At 43.9% G+C, this 20676-nt stretch overlaps 1 protein-coding gene across 5 annotated transcripts in view; it reads right to left on the reverse strand.

Moving 5' to 3' along the window:
* Positions 1-20676, reverse strand: part of ptprua (protein tyrosine phosphatase receptor type Ua) — a 430978-nt gene that overhangs the window by 45514 nt on the left and 364788 nt on the right. For 3 of the 5 annotated variants that reach the window (XM_037540130.1, XM_037540143.1, XM_037540153.1), the window contains 4 exons: positions 18049-18121; positions 16961-17037; positions 12504-12521; positions 249-285 (listed from right to left, as the gene is read on the reverse strand). In XM_037540130.1, coding sequence (XP_037396027.1) covers positions 249-285; positions 12504-12521; positions 16961-17037; positions 18049-18121 — 205 coding nt within the window. The remainder of the gene's footprint in view (positions 1-248; positions 286-12503; positions 12522-16960; positions 17038-18048; positions 18122-20676) is intronic. The other 2 variants (XM_037540149.1, XM_037540134.1) reach the window with 1 other exon arrangement.

The raw sequence follows: 20676 nt of genomic DNA on the forward strand, positions 1-20676 counted from the left end.
AGTGGGTAGTCCTCATGGTGGTACATCCACAGGGACGAGTTCATCAAACACCAATAACAGTATTTGCTCATGAATAATTCAGACCCTCCGGACTGGAGCTGCTCAGAGACACAAACAGAACCCACCGACGCCCACACCCGCCCCCCCAGCCCCCCACCACCCTCCACCACCCTCCACCACCCTCCACCACCACCCCCTCCTTTCACACTATTCACACTATTCACACAGAGTATAAGCGAGGTGCTTACCTTGAGTCGCGATGAAGTGATTAGAGCGCTGATAACCCTGAGATAAACAGATAAGCAGATGGAGAGAGAAGGGGGGGGGGGTTATATTCACATAGAGGTCCATGGATACTTTACTGAAGGGCAGCATTCATGAGAACACACACCTACGGTACAGAAGCTTTTCATCACAGCCGACACAAACCTGCATAAACATTCATTCAGGTTTCCTGCGGCAGTGCGTCAGAACACTATCAGAGGAATACGTGAAATGACATCAAGCAGCCCTTGAAGTGGAATTCCACCCATTTTCCATAATTCATGCATAATTTAGTGCATGAGATGTAAACAGAGGGATTCTGAGGGGTTTGGTGTGAAATGGTTCTGATGTCTTTACAGTGGTGGTGATGGGAACCAGGCGTCGCCATGACTACAACACAGATATAGACACTTTATTTACCATCCAGAACCACCAGAGAACCTACACGAGTCTTCTGAGTTCATATGGAATGTTGATGATGCGAAGATAAACGAATCTTTTCTTTAGGGACTATTTTGCTTCACAACACAATGCATATTATGTATCGTTAAACACTAGCCATGTTTACATGCAGCCTGATAGTCCATTAATAATCCGACTAATAGCTCGGAATAGAATACGTCCATGTAAACACCCCAGTTGGAATAGTCTAGTCCGATTGAGGCCATTCGCAATACAGTTTCTATCCGACTGGTCGAGGTGGGCAATCCTGTAAATAATCTGTTAATTAGAAGAATAATATCTGTGTAAACTCCTGTATCCGATTACTTTCCCTATCGGAAAGTTTCAGTCCGTTCTGCATGAGCGTCGCGTCACAGTGAGAGTTTATACCGCTCAACACGGCGGAGCAGAAACTGGTCTGCAGAGGAGACGAAGTTCATGCTCTGATCTTTAAAAGACGGCGGTGGGACGGACGTCCAGCTTATGCGTCTCAGAGCACGACGTCTTCCTCTCGGCCTTCTTTAATAAGGACGTGTGAAGGACGTTTTCCTGAGTCTGACGTCATTTTAAAGCAGTTAAAAACACAATCACTGCTCACTGCTGCTCATCTCACTCTGACTGGACCTCACGGGATGCTGGTCGTCATGGTAACGCCTACACTAAGCGGTTCTCTACCCAGCCACGTCATTTTGGACCTGATTACTTGTAGTGAGCATGTAAACAGATTGTTGAGTAGAGTGAGAATAAACACCTCAGTCTGAATCTGTAATGGGAGTAAATTAAATCGGATTGGCAAAAATCTTTGTGAACACAGTCAGTGTCTCAGACATCAGGCGCTGTGATATAAGTATGTAATACCGTGAGAGGAGCTTTTAGAGGGGGACGTCTGGTTCCTATCACCACCACTGTGAACAGTTCTGACTTGGTAAGTTTTCTTTAAAATGCAGCACAGAATTGATGTGGTTTCAGTAAGTGTTGATGATGATTTTTGTCATTATAGCTAAACTAAAATATTTTAAGACACAGAATCTGAAAGTCTGAGGTAAAAGCGTGTTTGTAGGCTCCACAGCAAACTCCCGAAATTGCTGTTTTCTTTGTGTCCATCTGCCTGCACTGACAAGAAGATTGCACCCAACACCCCCCTTTTTCTTAAACACTGGGTCACCAGAGAGCAGCACGCTCAGCCCTACTTTAACGGAGGAACCACGAGGAGCATCTCAATTAAATGAGGGGAGTGAAAATATGGAGCACAACGTAACTGAGCTTTTATGTAGTTAAACAGGTTACGGTAAAATAATGCCGCCCTCTAAAGATCCCACAGCATCATCTATGTCTGTCTATCATCTATGTCTTATCTATCTGTCTGTCTGTCTGTCTATCTATCTGTCTATCTATCTGTCTGTCTGTCTGTCTATCTATCTATCTATCTATCTATCTATCTATCTGTCTGTCTGTCTGTCTGTCTGTCTATCTATCTATCTATCTATCTATCTACCTGTCTGTCTATCTATCTATCTATCTATCTATCTATCTATCTGTCTGTCTGTCTGTCTGTCTATCTATCTATATACCTGTTTATCTATCTATCTATCTATCTATCTATCTATCTATCTATCTATCTATCTGTCTGTCTATCTGTTTGTCTGTCTATCTATCTATCTATCTATCTATCTATCTATCTATCTATCTATCTACCTACCTACCTGTCTGTCTGTCTGTCTGTCTGTCTGTCTGTCTATCTACCTGTCTGTCTGTCTATCTGTCTGTCTGACTGTCTATCTATCTGTCTGTCTGTCTGTCTGTCTGTCTGTCTGTCTATCTGTCTGTCTGTCTGTCTATCTATCTGTCTGTCTGTCTGTCTGTCTGTCTGTCTGTCTATCTATCTATCTGTCTGTCTGTCTGTCTGTCTATCTACCTGTCTGTCTGTCTATCTATCTGTCTGTCTGTCTGTCTGTCTGTCTGTCTATCTATCTATCTGATTAGTGAGCTGTACAGAATTCAGTGCTATAACACTTTAATCCCCCCTTGTTGAGTGTAATACAGCAGCGTTTACAGCCTCCACATGGGGGGGTTAGTTTAACACGTTATTACAACTAAAAACCTGCTGGAGCTGAGAAAATTAAATATCCCAAAAACTCTCACAGCGCATTTTATATACCACCCAGATCCCCCAGAGAACCTACACGAGTCCTCTGAGTTCATATGGAATGTCGACGATGGGAAAACAGTGGAAAATCTGGAATAAAACTTTTTCAAGGGGACTGTTTTGCCTTTGATCCCTCCAGCATGATAGATTAAACAAAATACATTTTAACCCAAACTAATCACAAAACTATTGTACGACAATGTCTTAGTCAATGAACGAATTCCTGTAGGAACTTTCTGCGAGGAGCTTTTAGAGGGGGACGTCTGGTTCCCATCACCACCACTGTGAGCGGCTCTGACTCTGTAAACGTCTCTAGAATGAAGCACTTCACATCAGACAAGATTTCTTTCCATCATAACCATGTCATTCAGAAAAATGCCCCCTGTAAGTTCCCCTGTAAGCCCCCTAAATTACAGCTATTTTAGAGCTCTTATGGGAAGATGAGTCTAAATCGTACCACAGATGTTCTGTAAATGAACTGATTTTAATTTGATAGCTGATGTTGTTCTTTTTAGTCAAATATTAGAGTGTCTGTGTTTGACTCCACCTCTTCACACTACTCATACTTCCTTTAATACATGATTACTTTTTAATGACATCATTTAAACCAGCCTGGCCCCCCAGCCTGTTACCGTAAGCCCCATCGTACATTCCGACCCACTTTGCCTTGGGCTAAATTTTCAATCTTGAACATTTCTGGCCTTTTAAGTACGAAGCAAAAGCACTGAAATGTGTACGATTGTGCACCGCTCCCCCCTAAATACTCGAAAACATGAAAACATCAGATCCAGCTTGACTCTGAAGTCAGAACTCAACTTTATTTATCCTTAAAATGAACCTAATTCACTTTGGAACCCCTTTGGAAGGAACACATACTGGGGTTTGTTAAGGTCTTTAAGGTCGTTAAGGCCCAAATGATTTCAATTCCACACAGACATGTGAAAATCTAATAACTGCATTCATTTTACTGAATTAACATTAATTCATTAAGTCAATTTGCATTCCATTTTCTAAGGCAAATGACCCTTTTGCTGCATTTTGGTAGCCAAACACATATAAGCTTGGTTATAATCCACTGTAAGAGCCAAACGTGGATAAATGTAACTTTTAAACGGAAGAATTTGAAGCTGACGTATTAAAAATTGTTTGCCTCTGATTAGTGAAGAGTAAAACTCTACTGTACTCTACTGTACTGTACTCTAGGACTTACAGTAATAAAATGCTGCCAATTAATGAGATGTTTCCTTCATGCTTAGTAATTTGCATAACAAGGTCTTAACAGTGTTTACTGTGCCTTATTAAAATTATTCATGCAATTATTTGTGATTTTTACCCAACAGACCGCTAACTATGTACAAATAAGGTCATAATGAACTCCAGGATTTTAGAGTAGATTAAGAGACCCTTATTAGTCCCACCTCTGCATTTAAGCCAAATGTGCAGTGAAACACCACATACACACTAGTGAGCACACAAACACACACTAGGGGGCAGTGAGCACACTTGCCCGGAGCGGTGGGCAGCCCAGTCCGCAGCGCCCGGGGAGCAGTTGGGGGTTAGGTGTCTTGCTCAAGGACACCTCAGTCATGTGCTGTCGGCTCTGGGGACTGAACCGGCGACCTTCCGGTCACAGGGCCGGTTCCCTGACCTCCAGCCCACGACTGCCCCTAAAATACTTTAATTAATTCACCTTAGAATATTTTCTGGAATAACACATAAATTACTGTGAGGTAATACTGACGGTGGGCCGACGACTTTGAGCTTACTATTTTTATAAAACGTTTTAAGTGTTTTTATTCTGATGATTCAGGTTTTGGTGCTTTAAATACTTTTAAAACTTTTCATTTTTTAAATGCTGAAAGGCAGTGACAGTATTTGTCTTGTTCTTTGATATGAAATCAGTTTTTGTTCATGTTCAGGTCTTTTTTTCCCGGTCTTTCAGTAAATTACTGGCTAATGAGTTGCATTTCTGTTGCTGCTGTTATGGAAAAACACAGAATTCCTGTCTTCTGACTACTGTAAGTGTACATCACAGTAATCTTGTGCTGAGTTACAGTATACAGCGGCTATTTTACTGTTATTTACTGTTAATAGAAGTAATGTAACCAGCAGCCAGCACCGCAGACATTATATCCTCCCAAATACAATACTCAACATATCTAATATTTCTCATTATGAACTTGTTGTTTTTAATAGTTTTACTTTTTTTGAGAAATAATGCCGATAATTTTGCTTATTTCAGAAAATAATGCTTGAAACAAGTCATCGCATTCACCAGCGCAATAAGAGAAGTAAACATGTCTAGAAATGAGTTAAGTAATCTTAAACGTTTATTACTACACTGTAAAAATGGTTTGTTAGATCAACCTAAAAATGATTTACATGGTAACAAGTAACTGAACGAGTTTTATTCAATTTAAATAAATAATTTGAAAGAGCCAAGATTTTATTCCAAGTGTCTATTTTATTTTACTTTGCTTGTTACCACATGAAGTATGTATATATATATTTTACAGAAAGTATTTTTTTACAGTATACAATCACAAAATGAGAAATATTCGATTTTATTGATTAGATTTAAGATCGTTTTACATGCTAAGATATTTTTTAAAAGTGAATAATGCTTAATGCTTGGCGAATGAACCGCATCTAATCTGGGCTTCACTCAACATAAACCTAGACTTTCCAGGCTTCCAAAGTGTGCTCCTTAAAATAAACGATGTAAAAGTTTGTTGGAGCACATGAATTTGTGACTGCATGATGCTCACCTAAGACATAACCATATAATAACTGGTTAGAGAGCTCATTTGCATATTGTAACCGCTACCACAGTTGGTCAATATCGCGATAACGACTAAGAAGCGATATATCGGTCTGCCCTTCCGTCTACACACGAACACTGAGCAGCTGAAGGGAGAAAGGCCGGATCTGAGTGAGGTGTTATATAACGGAGTGTAAATGTGGGCTAAGTGCTGTCGCAGGCAGTTCACTTACACTCCCATCCCTCTCGTTCCACACTCGGAGGGAGGGGAAGTGTGGGAGGCATGGAGGAGAAAAATTCCCCAGCCGGTCCGTGACGATGTTGCTCCATTACTCTTGTGCACAATGACCCCCTTACCCCCCACGCACACCCAGCACCCCCCCCCCCAACGCACGTATACATGCACAGTCTTGCCTTCCGATCCAAATTCTCCCATTCCATCCAAGAACACCACACAGCGAGGTGAGAGATGGATGATGCATCAGCTCTATGACCTCCGCTCCCCTGAGCCCACGCTGTTAACAGTACGCATCCCCTGAGCCAACGAGAACAATCTCACAGATCATATGGGGCGGCAGGCAGGTACGCAGTGGTACGCAGGTTATATGATGACAGTAGGGCCTGACTGATACTGGTCGACCAATAATATCGGCCCATATTTATCAGTATTAATGATATCTTCTTTAATGTCTTTATTTATAAAGGACTTTTCATACACACTGCAAAAAATGTGTCTCGGTTGGCTCCTCCCACTAATCCATGTGCCCCTTTGCTTTGATCTTCCATGTGCATTTGTTTTGGTTTTCTAGTCCTGCCCCCTTGTTTCATGACTCATTTACATTAATGGCATTTGGGTGACGCTCTTATCCAGAGCGACTTACAATCTGATCATTTTACACAGGAAGGTGAAGGTGGTGTTAGGAGTCTTGCCCAAGGACCCTTATTGGTGTAGTGTAGAGTGTTTGCCCAGGTGGGGGCAGTCTACAGTGTAGAAGGCAGAGGTGTTACCCACTACACTAACCAACCACACCCCTGAGTGTCTCCACCTGTGTTTGCACCTGTCCCTTGTTACCCTTAATGTATTTAAGCCCTGTGTTGTCCCCGGTCTGGTGACTGGTCTTTGTTTGAATCTCTGTCTGTGTTGTTTGGATGTTTATGCCTGTGTTCATTTTGTCATGTCTGTCTTTCCTGCTCTCCGCGTTGGCTATTTGAACCTGGACTGTTTTGACCGTGACCCTGGATTTGCCCATAATAAAACTTGCTTATCTCAACATGTGCGTCCGCCTCCTTGCTCCCCGTTACAAAATGGTATCTTGTAAAGTAAAATTATATTAAATATAGTGAATATTTCCCATTTCAGGATTGTTATGCACTTACTAAAAGATTATCTAGCTTATTTCTAGATATCAATTGCTTGTTTTAGGTAATTTTATCAAGTAAAATTCATTACACTTTCATTACACTGCCAGGTCATTTTCCTGGTTTCAAGCACATTTCTTAAAAACAAAAGAATTAAGTTTAAATTAAGCGTACAACGATCTCAATAGAGGAGATGTTTGATTTATTGACTATATTTTAAGGTGATTTTGCTTGACAAGATGCCATTCCTTGCAGTGTAGCTGGCAGCTCAAAGTGCTTTCCAGGCAAATATAAGCATTTAATTAAAATGGTATAATGCAGGAGGTGCAGTTGAGTTAAAGAGCTGCATTTTCAGGTGTTTATTTAAAGTGAGCTCTGAGCTCGACTGTCTAATGAAAGCTGAACTGAGCGCCACAGTTTAGAAGCAGAAGAACTGAAAGAGCCTCTCCACGTTTTCTGTGTTTTACTGAAGGAGTTCAGAAGGTCAGAATCTGCAGATCTGAGATCATAAACAGACACACGTTCAGGAGCTTTAAGGTCTTTTAGAGCTTTAAAAACCAGCAGCAGAGCTTTAAACTCTCTCTAACAGATCCAGGCGGTCAGTGCGGTGTGTAGACGGGGTCATATGAGCTCTCTGTGTTGGTGCTGTGAGGATCCGTGCTGCTGAGTTCTGTACGGGTTCTAGAGGATGGACTGTTTTCTCCAGTAAGAAGACCATTACAGTGATCAACTCTGCTGAACAAACGTAGCAGCGGGTTTCTCTGCGTCGCTCTGAGAGAAAAAGCTGAAGTTTAGTGATTTTCTCACATGATAAAAAGCTGCTTTAGAGACTTTGTTTACAGGCAGAGCTCAGAGTCTAAGATCACACCCAGGTTTCTACTGCAGCTTTTAGGATATGAAGATAAAGAGCTGAGCTTCTCATAAAGCAACTTTAGTTGTAGGACTTTTTGTGACATCCACTGAGAAATATCTGACACACAGCTGGTCAGCCTGTTTTGATCATCTTGAAGGAATCTACATGTACAATTGTGTGTCATCAGCATAGCTATGAAAATTTATCTTATATTTCCTATTGACCTAATGAGGTAACATGTACACAGAGAAAAGCATAGGCCCTAAAACTAAACCTTGTGGGACTCCACCTGCAATGTTACATTTTTTGTTAAATCATAGACGTCTTGGTGAAAAAGTAGTGAGAAGTAATTGGTGGTTTAATTTGTATTATAATAACATCGAATGTAAGAAACTGTGGCCAATTTGAACTCAAAACACAATTATATTTCACAGACCAAAAAAGGTCTGCATAATTCAATCGTAAATAAAGTCATTCAGGGTGATGAACGAATGGTGGTGATGAGGATCCAGGTGTCATCATGTTTAAAATGCAAACATAGATATTATTTTTACTATTCTAATTCACCAGTGAATCCACAAGTTTCTTCTTATATGCTTTATATGGAATGTTGATGATGGTAAAATAGTGATAAATCTGTGATAATAATAATAAAATAAGTTTTTTGGGGGGGGCTATTTTGCTTTACAACACCCTGTAATATAAATAGATTTTAAAAGCAGATATTTTAGTCCAAAATCTTCTCAAAACAATGTTTCAGATAATTTCTCATTTAATTGTGTAGAAAAGTGCTGGAATTCTCCCTCGAAACAACAAAACGTGCTTCTGAGTAGTAATGTGGGCCCAGAAGTAGTGAGAATACACACCTTGATGGTGGTGGATTTTTTGAGATGGTGCTTTTTTAAGAGTGCATATATTAGCAGTAGTACAAGAAAAAATTGGAGGACAACCGATGAAAAAGGAGAAAATGCAAAAACTGCATCTGTGGTGCTCTTTCTGGGCATGAAACCAAACTGCTGCTCACTGATCTGAACCTCTCGCCTTTGCCTTGCTTCAACAACTCTTTCCCATACCTTCATGGTGTGGCTCATCAACTTTATACCTCTGTAGTTACTGCAGCTCTGCACATCACCCTTGTTCTTAAAAATGGGGACCAGTACACTGCTTCTCCACTCATCAGGCATCCTCTCACGCTCCAGGAGTTTGTTAAACAACCTGGTTAAAAAGTCCACTGCCTTCTCTCCTAAACATCTCCATACCTCCTCAGGTATGTCATCTGGACCAACTGCCTTTCCATTCTTCATCCTTTTTAAAGCTGCCCTCACTTCCACCTTACTAATTCTCTGCACTTCCTGATCCACTATCTCTCCCCCCGTTGTCCTCCTCTCTCTCTCGTTTTCCTCATTCATTAGTTCTTCAAAGTACTCCTTCCATCTACCCAACACTCTCTGTTCACTCACTAGTACATTTCCCTCTCTATCCTTTATCAGCCTAACCTGCTGTACATCCTTTCCAGCTCTATCTCTCTGTTTAGCCAAGAGATACAAGTCCTTTACTCCTTCTTTACTGTCCAGCCTCTCATACAGCTCATCATAGGCCTGAGCCTTTGCCTTTGCCACCATTCTTTTCGCTATGCGACCAGCCTCACAGAACTCCTGCCTACTTCCTTCATCTCTCTGGTTATGCCGGCTATGCAACAACATTTTTATTATTTATTATTTGTGAGTTACTGCTGTTTATTTGACAATCATATCAGTTTGCAAAGCGCAATTTTTGATCATATGAAATTTTATTAGAATTTAGTCCGAATTTTTAGCCCCTTAAAACATGCAGCATCGCCTGTTCGGTCCCAAAACGCATGTATCGGTCAGGCCCTGAACGGCACAAATGGAAGACTGTGTGCTGAGACAAAGCAACATGTGCAAAACAGAAATGATGATGAGTGTGAGTGTCGGCGCCCGTAATTTGACCTGAAATTACCCACTGAGCACACAGTCGCATTTTAACATTGATAATTTCTGCCGTAGAGGAAACCTGGGGACTAATTATCAACCAGCTCTCCAATTTAAACTCCCCAGAGGCAGTACATTAACAATTTGTTTTGCAATTTCAACTTAATTACCAACATCAATTTTGCACAATAATCTTGATTCTGTGTCAGACTTGATGGAGAATTAAGGATGATCTGCCACACTGTGCTGTTATTTTAACCTGTTTATTTCAAGCGGAGGTCCTTCTCTGATGTGATTAAGTCGCCAAACGCTTGAGCTGCATAAAAAATCTGATCAAATGTTTTGAGTTCTAAAGAGGACGTTTAAAGCTGGGAATGTGTGGCAAACATTGGGCATCAGGTGTGACCATGACCAGTACCGCTTGGAGGGAACAAAGGAAGAAAGTAGAAGCTAGTGGAGAAGAGGACTCTCTCTGGGAGATGTACTGTAAAGCTGGTCAACCTCCCACTCTGCTGATACAGTGAAGCGTAGTACAAAAACCCACGCAAGAGCTGGATGGCCAGCCTACGTGGCAACAAGGCCCCAAAGTTCAGCCTTGACTCGACTTGAACCGCAGAGAGCTCTTTCACAAAATCCATTTAAGCTGGGGTTACACTACATGACTTTCAACTAAATTTTAGCTCTGACTCTCAGTCTGGTTGATACCTGACCCACACTGCAGGATTTCAACCCTCTGGGGTCCACAAACTCGCCTGTGTCTTTGTGATGATCCAGCTCAGAAATCCAGCTCAAACCCTTCCTGAATCGGCAGAGCCACCCTTTCCATTCCATCTCATCACGAGATCCTACGAGACTCACATCCGGAGTTATGAGCCTATGAAGAGGGCCTGAGATACACGTCATCTGCCTCTCACCGTGTGGAGCTGGCAGATTCGTGTGTCCGTCTACATTCTGTGTGAAACTGACCGACGGACACTCAGGAAATCACTAAGGACTGACCGTCACGCCAGAAACCCTTAAATCTTCATTCAGTCCACATCGGAGACTCGTGTGAAACGGCGTCAGAGAGTTTCCAGCTGCTGAAGCTGCTGCAGTGGGTTTGGAAAGTAGTGATGAAGATAACGGAGCGTTTAGATATGAGACACATGAGGATCGGGTTCTATGAAGAACCTTTAGAGGAGAGTTTAAGAGGAGATGATCAAATCGAGAGAGAATGACCGCAGACCACAGAGGGCCAAAAAATCCTAACTGATGTTGAAAATGTGAGAGATTCCACACATAATGTCATTTTTCACTGATTTCTTTGTCCTTGATTGTTGTTAGTAATCAAAGTCCCCACAACACGTGATCTGCCCTAAATAAAGCACCACACACCTTCAGATCATGCATACAAACAAGTGCCCACCCAAAACCCCTCAAAACCTCTTGCGAACTGCTGCATATGATTCTATGTAGGACCTTTTTGAAAATGGTTCTATATGGCTAGTGTTATCATCTCAAGCTTGCAGCAAATTAAGAAACCTGTTTTGGTGCTTTATAGAACCACACACAACACATTCTCCATCAATCTGAAGCACCATTTAAGCAAGAAAAGGGTTCCTTGAGTGTTTATGGTTCTATGTATAGCCATCGTTTTTGCCCTGGTGTTTGCTTATATTACCCAAGTACTTGCTAGTGCTAGTGTGGGTTCGTGGCTGTCTCTTTGCTTTAAATAATGCATATAAAAGTGACTTGCATGTTAATAGCTCCCCCTGCTGGAGAAACTTGCCAAAGATTATTAATGCCCCAAAACAATCCATTGCTCTAACAGTAAAAGGAAATAAAATATTACTGTACATACACTCACCGGCCACTTTATTAGGTACCTGCTCAGTTGTTGCTGCAGCTCACTGCATTTAGGCCTGTAGAGGTGGTCAAGACGACCTGCTGAAGTGCAGACCGAGCATCAGAACGGGGAAGAAAGGGGATTTAAGGGGCTTTGAACGTGGCGTGGTTGTTGGTGCCAGACGGGCTGGTCTGAGTATTTCAGAAACTGCTGATCTGCTGGGATTTTCACGCTCAACCATCTCTAGGGTTTACAGAGAACGGTCCGAAAAAGAGGAAATATCCAGTGAGCGGTCAGTTGTGTGGACGAAAATGCCTTGTTGATGTGAGAGGTCAGAGGAGAATGGGCAGACTGGTTCCAGATGATAGAAAGTCAGCAGGAACTCAAATAACCAACCAGAATCTCTGAGGAACGTTTCCAACACCTTATTGAAAGTCTGACAAGAAGAATTAAGAGGTTCTGAAGGCAAAAGGGGGTCCAGCCTTTTACTAGCACTTACCTAATAAAGTGGCCGGTGAGTGTATTATTTAATATTATTTATCAAGCTCTATTTCAACACGATAATTCTCACCTTTGTCGCATCGTCATTGGGTTATTTCACTGATACCTGGTATCATCATCCTATCATCCAGGCCTAACAGTGGGCAAAAACTCGGATGGCCTGCATTTTATCGAGATGCACAATGAGGTGCAGTGATTTTTAGGCATGAGGTTAGTTTTGGGGGTGTTGTAGACGATGATTAAGCTGACGTGAGGAAAATCAGGGCAAGCGCGAAAGAGGCCACATGGCAAAAGGGAGACAACAGATGAGAAAACACAGACTGCTTTACTGTGACACATCGAGCGAAAACAGCATGAACAATAGGAGGACAGGTGAGAGGAAAAAAGAGAAGAGTACTTACTTCCCTGTTTATCCGAATCTAAGAGGTCCCAAATTAAAGGAGGGGGAAAAAAGAGAGTGGAAGGAACAAGGAGAGACAGAGAGAGAGAGAAAGAGAGAAGATAAAGAGGCTAATTACAGTCATTAGAGAAGAAGAAGTAGGTAAGAAGGTCTTGAAAAATTAGGGCCTGAGAACAGACCACCTGCAGGAGAGACTGCAATCACTCAAAGTGTGAAAACGAGCAACAGATCCCGCAAAACACGTCCTCCACTTAGCATCAGCCCGTCAGGAAGAATGAAAAGAGATGCATTTTACTCGTTTTTCAAAGCAGCGCGCTTCCCCGTGCTCTCCGAGAGACAGCTAAGAAGAGCACGAAACGAACAGCACCTTAATTCAGTCTGCACGATGTGTTTTACTGCCATTTACGCCTTCTCGAAGAAAAGGTCACTTACTGAGTGCAGGAGAGAGACCGGACATGTTTGACTTTTTAAGCTTGTTTGCGCTCAGAGACACAGTCACTAAATCCTGAGCGTGTTCCAGCCAAGCATGACATTACACAGCAACGTTTAATCCAGGAACCTTTCATTTCGCTTAAGTAGCTTTTGTTTATCCAGTCGCCACCGCAAGGATAAAGCTCGTTTCCATTGGGGTGTGTGTTATATTAGCACCAAGGTCATTTACATTTTATAGCTGCTCCCTGGATTAAACACAATTTAATCTAGATCTAGATCTCTGAAGCTCATTACACACATTCAATTAACACATTCTTTACTGTCTTAAACGTGAAGCCTGTCTCTGAATACTGATGGAGCCTGTTAGGGATCCAGTGAGTGCACGGAAAGCCTGTTAACGTCAATGAAGACGAGTCCACTGAAGCCGTGGTCACACCGGACTGTTGTCCTGCTGTTTTCTCTGGCAGGGGGGAGCAGGAATCAGGGGTGGTCCTGATGTGGAGTCATTTTGGGGGAAATTGGTTAGTAAGGTAACTGGTTTGGTTGTTTTCTTTTTACACTGTGAGCAACGAATGACATCATATTGACCGAGGAGCCGTTTCATACCACAGCTCACCATCTCATTTTCTATTGGCTCGCACTTTCTAGGTTCCCAAGGTAAAAGTTCACCTACATTAACCAAACTGCCTTCTACGTTCCCAAGTGACTGTCTTTACTCTGTGATCACGGCTTGCCATGGACATTTAGCAAAGGTGGTATATGACATTACATCACTGATTAACATTGACTTGACTCCCAAGAAACAGTAGCTGCAGTGGTGAAAGTTGAAGGCTGGGTGAGTGGGCGTGGCTATTTGAGTGGGGGATTAGTATGAAGGCTGGGTGAGTGGGCGTGGCTATTTGAGTGGGGGATTAGTATGAAGGCTGGGTGAGCGGGTGTGGGCGTTTGACTGACGGGTCAGTATGAAGGTTGGGTGAGCGGGTGTGGGCGTTTGACTGACGGGTCAGTATGAAGGCTGGGTGAGCGGGTGTGGGCGTTTGACTGACGGGTCAGTATGAAGGTTGGGTGAGCGGGTGTGGGCGTTTGACTGACGGGTCAGTATGAAGGTTGGGTGAGCGGGTGTGGGCGTTTGACTGACGGGTCAGTATGAAGGTTGGGTGAGCGGGTGTGGGCGTTTGACTGACGGGTCAGTATGAAGGCTGGGTGAGCGGGTGTGGGCGTTTGACTGACGGGTCAGTATGAAGGTTGGGTGAGCGGGTGTGGGCGTTTGACTGACGGGTCAGTATGAAGGCTGGGTGAGCGGGTGTGGGCGTTTGACTGACGGGTCAGTATGAAGGTTGGGTGAGCGGGTGTGGGCGTTTGACTGACGGGTCAGTATGAAGGTTGGGTGAGCGGGTGTGGGCGTTTGACTGACGGGTCAGTATGAAGGTTGGGTGAGCGGGTGTGGGCGTTTGACTGACGGGTCAGTATGAAGGCTGGGTGAGCGGGTGTGGGCGTTTGACTGACGGGTCAGTATGAAGGTTGGGTGAGCGGGTGTGGGCGTTTGACTGACGGGTCAGTATGAAGGCTGGGTGAGCGGGTGTGGGCGTTTGACTGACGGGTCAGTATGAAGGTTGGGTGAGCGGGTGTGGGCGTTTGACTGACGGGTCAGTATGAAGGTTGGGTGAGCGGGTGTGGGCGTTTGACTGACGGGTCAGTATGAAGGTTGGGTGAGCGGGTGTGGGCGTTTGACTGACGGGTCAGTATGAAGGTTGGGTAAGCGGGTGTGGGCGTTTGACTGACGGGTCAGTATGAAGGCTGGGTGAGCGGGTGTGGGCGTTTGACTGACGGGTCAGTATGAAGGCTGGGTGAGCGGGTGTGGGCGTTTGACTGACGGGTCAGTATGAAGGTTGGGTGAGCGGGTGTGGGCGTTTGACTGACGGGTCAGTATGAAGGCTGGGTGAGCGGGTGTGGGCGTTTGACTGACGGGTCAGTATGAAGGCTGGGTGAGCGGGTGTGGGCGTTTGAGTGACGGGTCAGTATGAAGGCTGGGTGAGCGGGTGTGGCTGTTTGACTGACGGGTCAGAATGAAGGCTGGGTGAGCGGGTGTGGGCTGTTTGACTGACGGGTCAGTATGAAGGCTGGGTGAGTGGGCGTGGCTATTTGACTGGCAGCTTTGTTTACTCACCCTCATGGCCTACTGTATAATTACAGGTGTGTATCTGCACATTTTTTCATTTACTCTTCAAAGCTTAAGTAAGTATGAACGCCTTTTTCTTATTGCACAGTTTTCCATCCAGCTCCTTATAAAGGACAAGAACCTGCAGCAGAAATTTCTGAGCACCAGGCTCTTCCACTCAACAGTAACACTAATAACACTGACCATAAAAGTTCTACAAGGTTTTCATGAACGCTAATAAACCCGAAACCACTGCAATCCAAGAGACTGAGAGGAATAAATAAGAGCGCACACACTTATCCTCCAATCTGTTAGCTGCTACTTTTGTTTAGGAAGACGGTGATAGCAGCGGACAAGGTCAGTTTGGATATACTGATGCAACGGGCTTCCATCTTTGATCTTCTACAAGGCTCTCAGTATATTAGAAAAAAGAAAAATAAACCAGTTCTCAGGAAGAACAAGAAATACCATCTAAAACTCTCACCTCTTGAAGCCCAATCAATAATTTTAGCCAGAAAAGCAAATAAACTACAGTTCCAAGGAAGAACATGCAGAAGTTTGGATACAGCCAAGCTGAGCGCTGTGGTGTGATAGGATACAACCTAAAAAGTCTGACCTCCAAAAACTTTGACAAGATTTTATCAGTTCTTAAAAGAATTAGCAGAAGTTTTGATACCGTTGAGATCTGATAATGGGAGACCTCTGCCTTTAAATATAATAAATATAATATAAACATAATAAAATGCCGTTTTACTTTTAACTGTTATTTTTAAACATGTTGATGAAGCTTTGAACCAAACATATCGCAGTTGTCAGATCAAAACCATGTATCTCCAAATTGAGAACTTTACAGGAGAAGGAAAAACCTACTTGACTTTTAATGGAAGTCAATGGAACCGGACTTTCTTTCCGAGTCATTTTGGGCCGTTTCTTTTGGTCCATTCATCATGAAATTTACACACAATGTAAAGGACAGTAATCATTTTCAAATTATGTCAAAAACTGAAAAACGACAAAAACGGAGATACGAGGTTTCGTTCCGACAGCAGCGATATAAAGACGTTGGGATGCATTGGGAATCGGTTTGAGTGACTACTGACTTCCAGTGTTTGTTAGCATCGTTAGCCTAGCAGCCCCAGATCTGGACGTCAGATCTGGACATCAAGCGCTGCATTAAAGGAGGTATTGAGGTATTGAGTTTATGATGCATTCAGCTTCACCAGCTTTTTTAGTAGCTTTTCCATGCAGCTGATGAAATTTATTGTAGGCCTTATTTTTATTTTATTGAGTCCAAATATAGACAGAGCCTCAGAGATGGAGAACCCAAGACATAAACAAATACACAAGCAAATCAAATTATTTGGGCCAGTTCCTACAAAGAAGACGTGGTAGTTGAGACGAAATCCTTTATTCTGCACCTTTTTATCTGCCTAACTGCTGGAATTAGTCACAAAGTGGCTAGAATGGACCACAACAGGAGCCTGTGATGGGGATATTCTTCTAGGAGACAGACGAATGGTGAAGTCGTGTCGAGGATCAGGCCTAACGAAGCCTGCTGGGAGACTGGCAGATATGACAGCGCTCGGTATAAGGCATATAGCTCTGTGTCCAGGCTTAGAGGATCTGCCCTCGTTGGAGAATCACAAAGCCCGTTTTGAGACCCCTTCATTCAGACATGGAACAGCACCGAAGCATGAAATCCCCCAGGGGCAATCATCTCAGAGCGGTGAGGAAACATCACTCCCTCTTTCACACAGATTTCCTCCATCCTCCCTCACTGAACACTGAGAGGCCAGCATCCTGGCCAGAAGTGACCGCAAGAAGCGAAAAGGAAGAAGTTGGAGAACAGAGAAGAAGCTGGAACTTACGTCAATGTAGTTGGCGTTGACGTAGTCAGAGTTGGGATCGGCCAGGAGAGAGTGCAGCTTGACCCGATGACGGTCATCTAGATGATTAGAACACATCAGGTAGAACACAAAAACACAAATTTCACACAATGTCTGCTAACTGCAGGGCTTCAGGAGCAGGCAGTGCTCATTGTCTACAGTTAAGGCTGTATTATGTAAGATATCCTCATCACATTGTCTGAAGAAGTTGCTAAGTGACATTGCTTTGTCTGGCAGGCCTGGTGTTAAAATTAGCTCAGTAAAGTTTAGCAGCCGAGTCTTTTCTCCATAAAGCCCATCAAAGCTTTTAACACGTGATCTCAGAATTAAAAAAGAAAACGCTGAAAGGGCTTTAAACTCTCTCAACAGTGTGGAGAGCTTTGGGTTTGTCTAGACTGTGTGTTTTAGCACATTTAGAACATACACAGGCAAGCCAAGGTGGTGTTGGGAGTCTTGCCCAAGGACTCATATTGGTGTAGTGTAGGGTGCTTGTCCAAGCCGGGCATTGAACCAAAGTCTACAGCATAGAATGCAGAGGTGTTACCCACTACACTAACCAGGTGGTTGGGATAGTATTTCAAGAATAACGTCATAATATTTCGAGAATAAAGTCGTAATATTTGAAGAATAAAGTCATCATTTTTGAAGGTGGGGCTAAGTGGGGCTAACTGTAGGGGGATAATTGTAGGGGGGCTGCCATACCACGTTAGGGTTTCTTTATGGGTGTTTGATATGAAAGTGCAGCTCCACGAACTCAATGCCCCTCATTTACCACCAGGAGGCGCTGCTTCACAAAGCCTTTGGCCACAATGCTCACCTTTCCTGCTGTTAATGCCACTTTAATGTCGTAAATCTACGTCTTTTTTCTCGAAATATCACGACTTTTTTTCTCCAAGTCTATTTTTCCCACAGCTTTGTGTAGTTTGAACATAAATAAACGGCAGTGGCGTGTCAGAGCTAGGAACCTTCCCCAGACGGCAGTGAGGTGGCTGAGCCAACCTGACCCCCCACCCACCACCACCCTGACCCCCACCCACATTCTGCACCCCCGTATGAATGGCATCACTCACGGTCCAGCAGGGTATCATGTCTGCCTTTGGTCTTGTCCTTCTTTTTGGTGACGTCCCAGCCGTCGAAAAAGCTCTGTGAAAGGAAGCGAACGCACCAGATTTTAGTTACACACTTCAACAACCTGTCAGCTTCGATTTAACTTCATTCCAGTAAACAAACCGGGTTTTTCTCACAGCAGTGTGTTTGTTTACCTGCAGCTTTATGATCTTTTAATGCAACACGAAGTGTAAATGAGTCACACCATACATGGAAAACATGCCATAATTAATCACCTCTGACTGCCACGCGGTGTTAAAGCACTGTTTTATGTAGATTAGGTTTTTTTTTTTTTACAGCTGACACTGTAAAAAAACACTTTTCAGAAATTCAGACGTAGAAATGAATGAGCTAGACGAGAAAAACAGTCACGCCTCAGAGTGAAGGCAGTAGCCAAGGCAGGAGACATCACTGAGGGGAACCACGGCTCGAAGAACTTCTCTAAGTGCCTGAGGAATAACCGGGAAGCTCCATAAGAGCACGAGGAACCACTGAGAGGAGCCAAGACTCATAAGGAGAACCTCCTTACGAACATGAGAAACCACTGAGAAGAACCAAAAGTCAAAAGGAGAAGCTCCTTAAGAGCACAAGAAACAATGGAGAGGAGCCAAGCCTCAAAAGGAGAACCTCCCAAAGGGCATAAGGAACCACTGAGAAGAACCAAAACTCAAAAGGAGAACCTCTCTAAGAGCAAGAGGAACCATGGAGGGAAGCCAAGACACAAAAGAAGACCCTCCTGAAGAGCATGGGAATCAACTGAGAGGAGCCAAGACTCAAAAGGAGCAGCTCCTTAAGAACATGAGGAACCACTGAGAGGAATCAAAACTCAAAAAGAGGACCTCCATAAGAGCATAACGAACCAGTGAGTGGATTTAAACCTCAAAAGGAGAACCTCCTGAAGAGCAAGAGGAACCACTGAGTGAAGCCAAGACTCGACAGGAGACCCTCCTGAAGAGTTTGGGAAACAACTGAGAGGAGCGAAGACTCAAAAGGTGCAGCTCCTTAAGAACATGAGGAACCACTGAGAGGAACCAAAACTCCGAGGTCACTGTGGCTGTAGACAAAATTCCACGGCATAATTTACAGTGGTGCTTGAATTTTCCATATTTCGGCAGTCGTGGGCTGGAGGTTAGGGAACTGGGAACGGAAGGTTGCCGGTTCGATCCAGACAGTCCATGACTGAGGTGTCCTTGAGCAAGACACCTAACCCCAACTTGCTCCCCGGGCGCCGTGGATAGGGCTGCCCACTGCTCCGGGCAAGTGTGCTCACTGCCCCCTAGTGTGTGTGTTCACTAGTGTGTATGTGGTGTTTCACTTCACAGATGGGTCAAATGCGGAGGTGGAATTTCCCCGTCTGTGGGATTAAAAAAGTATCAATTATAACTGCATCAGATTTTAACACAAGTCCTAACAGCAGATAAAGAGAAACAAACGAGACAGAAATATTTTATTTATTGAGGAAAAAGAGCCGGATATTACGGATATATTACGGATCTGGGAGTGGCTCTTTTTGGCGCTACATGCAATCCTTGTAATGAACCCAGCTTCTCTCAGTTCTGTCTCATTTCTGTTCATGGTGTGGTCTTCAGGTCTCTGGGACCCTTTTTCAGTGTTATTATTTCAGCCTCAGATTTTTGGCCTTTGCTCATTTGCTCACCCTACGCCGGACACTTGCTGCTGGTCTGGGATGATCTCTGGCTCAGAGAGGGCCGTGACGGCATGCCTCCTCCTAAGTGCCTCAGCACTCTTTATAGGCTAAATCTGTGGCAGCGTCCTCTAAACCAGGCGAGGCACCGCAGACGTGAACGAGAAGGAAACCCAGAGAAACAGGTGTGAGTCAAGCTTCCCCCTCAGCCTGTAAGACTCTAACCACAGCAGGCCGAGCTCAGCGTGCAGCCTCACCATAACCAGGGTGTTATTTCCTCATCGGACGCAGAACCGCAGAACCGGTTCTCCTGCTGTGCACACGTGTATGTCTGTAGGTAGGGACACCTGCATCAATGGCCAGAGGAAGACCTGCATGACAATGAGGGGATTAGAGCCCGACTGTCACTGAGGAAATAACACCACTAATTCAGCTGCCCCACTCAGTTACAGTTACTGCACAACTATACCTCTCTCTCTCTCTCTCTCTCTCTCTCTCTCTCTCTCTCTCTCTCTCTCTCTCTCTCTCTCTCTCTCCCTCTCTCTCTGTCTCTCTCTCTCTCTCTCTCTCTCTCTCTCTCTCTCTCTCTCTCTCTCTCTCTCTCTCTCTCTCTGTCTCTCTCTCTCTCTCTCTCTCTCTCTCCCTCTCTCTCTGTCTCTCTCTGTCTTTCTCTCTGTCTCTCTCTCTATCTCTCTCTCTCTCTCTCTCTCTCTCCCTCTCTCTCTCTCTCTCTGTCTCTCTCTGTCTTTCTCTCTCTCTCTCTCTCTCTCTGTCTCTCTCTCTCTCTCTCTCTCTCTCTCTGTCTTTCTCTCTGTCTCTCTCTCTATCTCTCTCTCTCTCTCTCTGTCTCTCTCTGTCTCTCTCTCTCTGTCTCTCTCTCTCTCTCTCTCTCTCTCTCTGTCTTTCTCTCTGTCTCTCTCTCTATCTCTCTCTCTCTCTCTGTCTC

Source organism: Pygocentrus nattereri, chromosome 1 (assembly GCF_015220715.1).
Source record: "Pygocentrus nattereri isolate fPygNat1 chromosome 1, fPygNat1.pri, whole genome shotgun sequence".
NCBI classification, from domain to species: domain Eukaryota; kingdom Metazoa; phylum Chordata; class Actinopteri; order Characiformes; family Serrasalmidae; genus Pygocentrus; species Pygocentrus nattereri.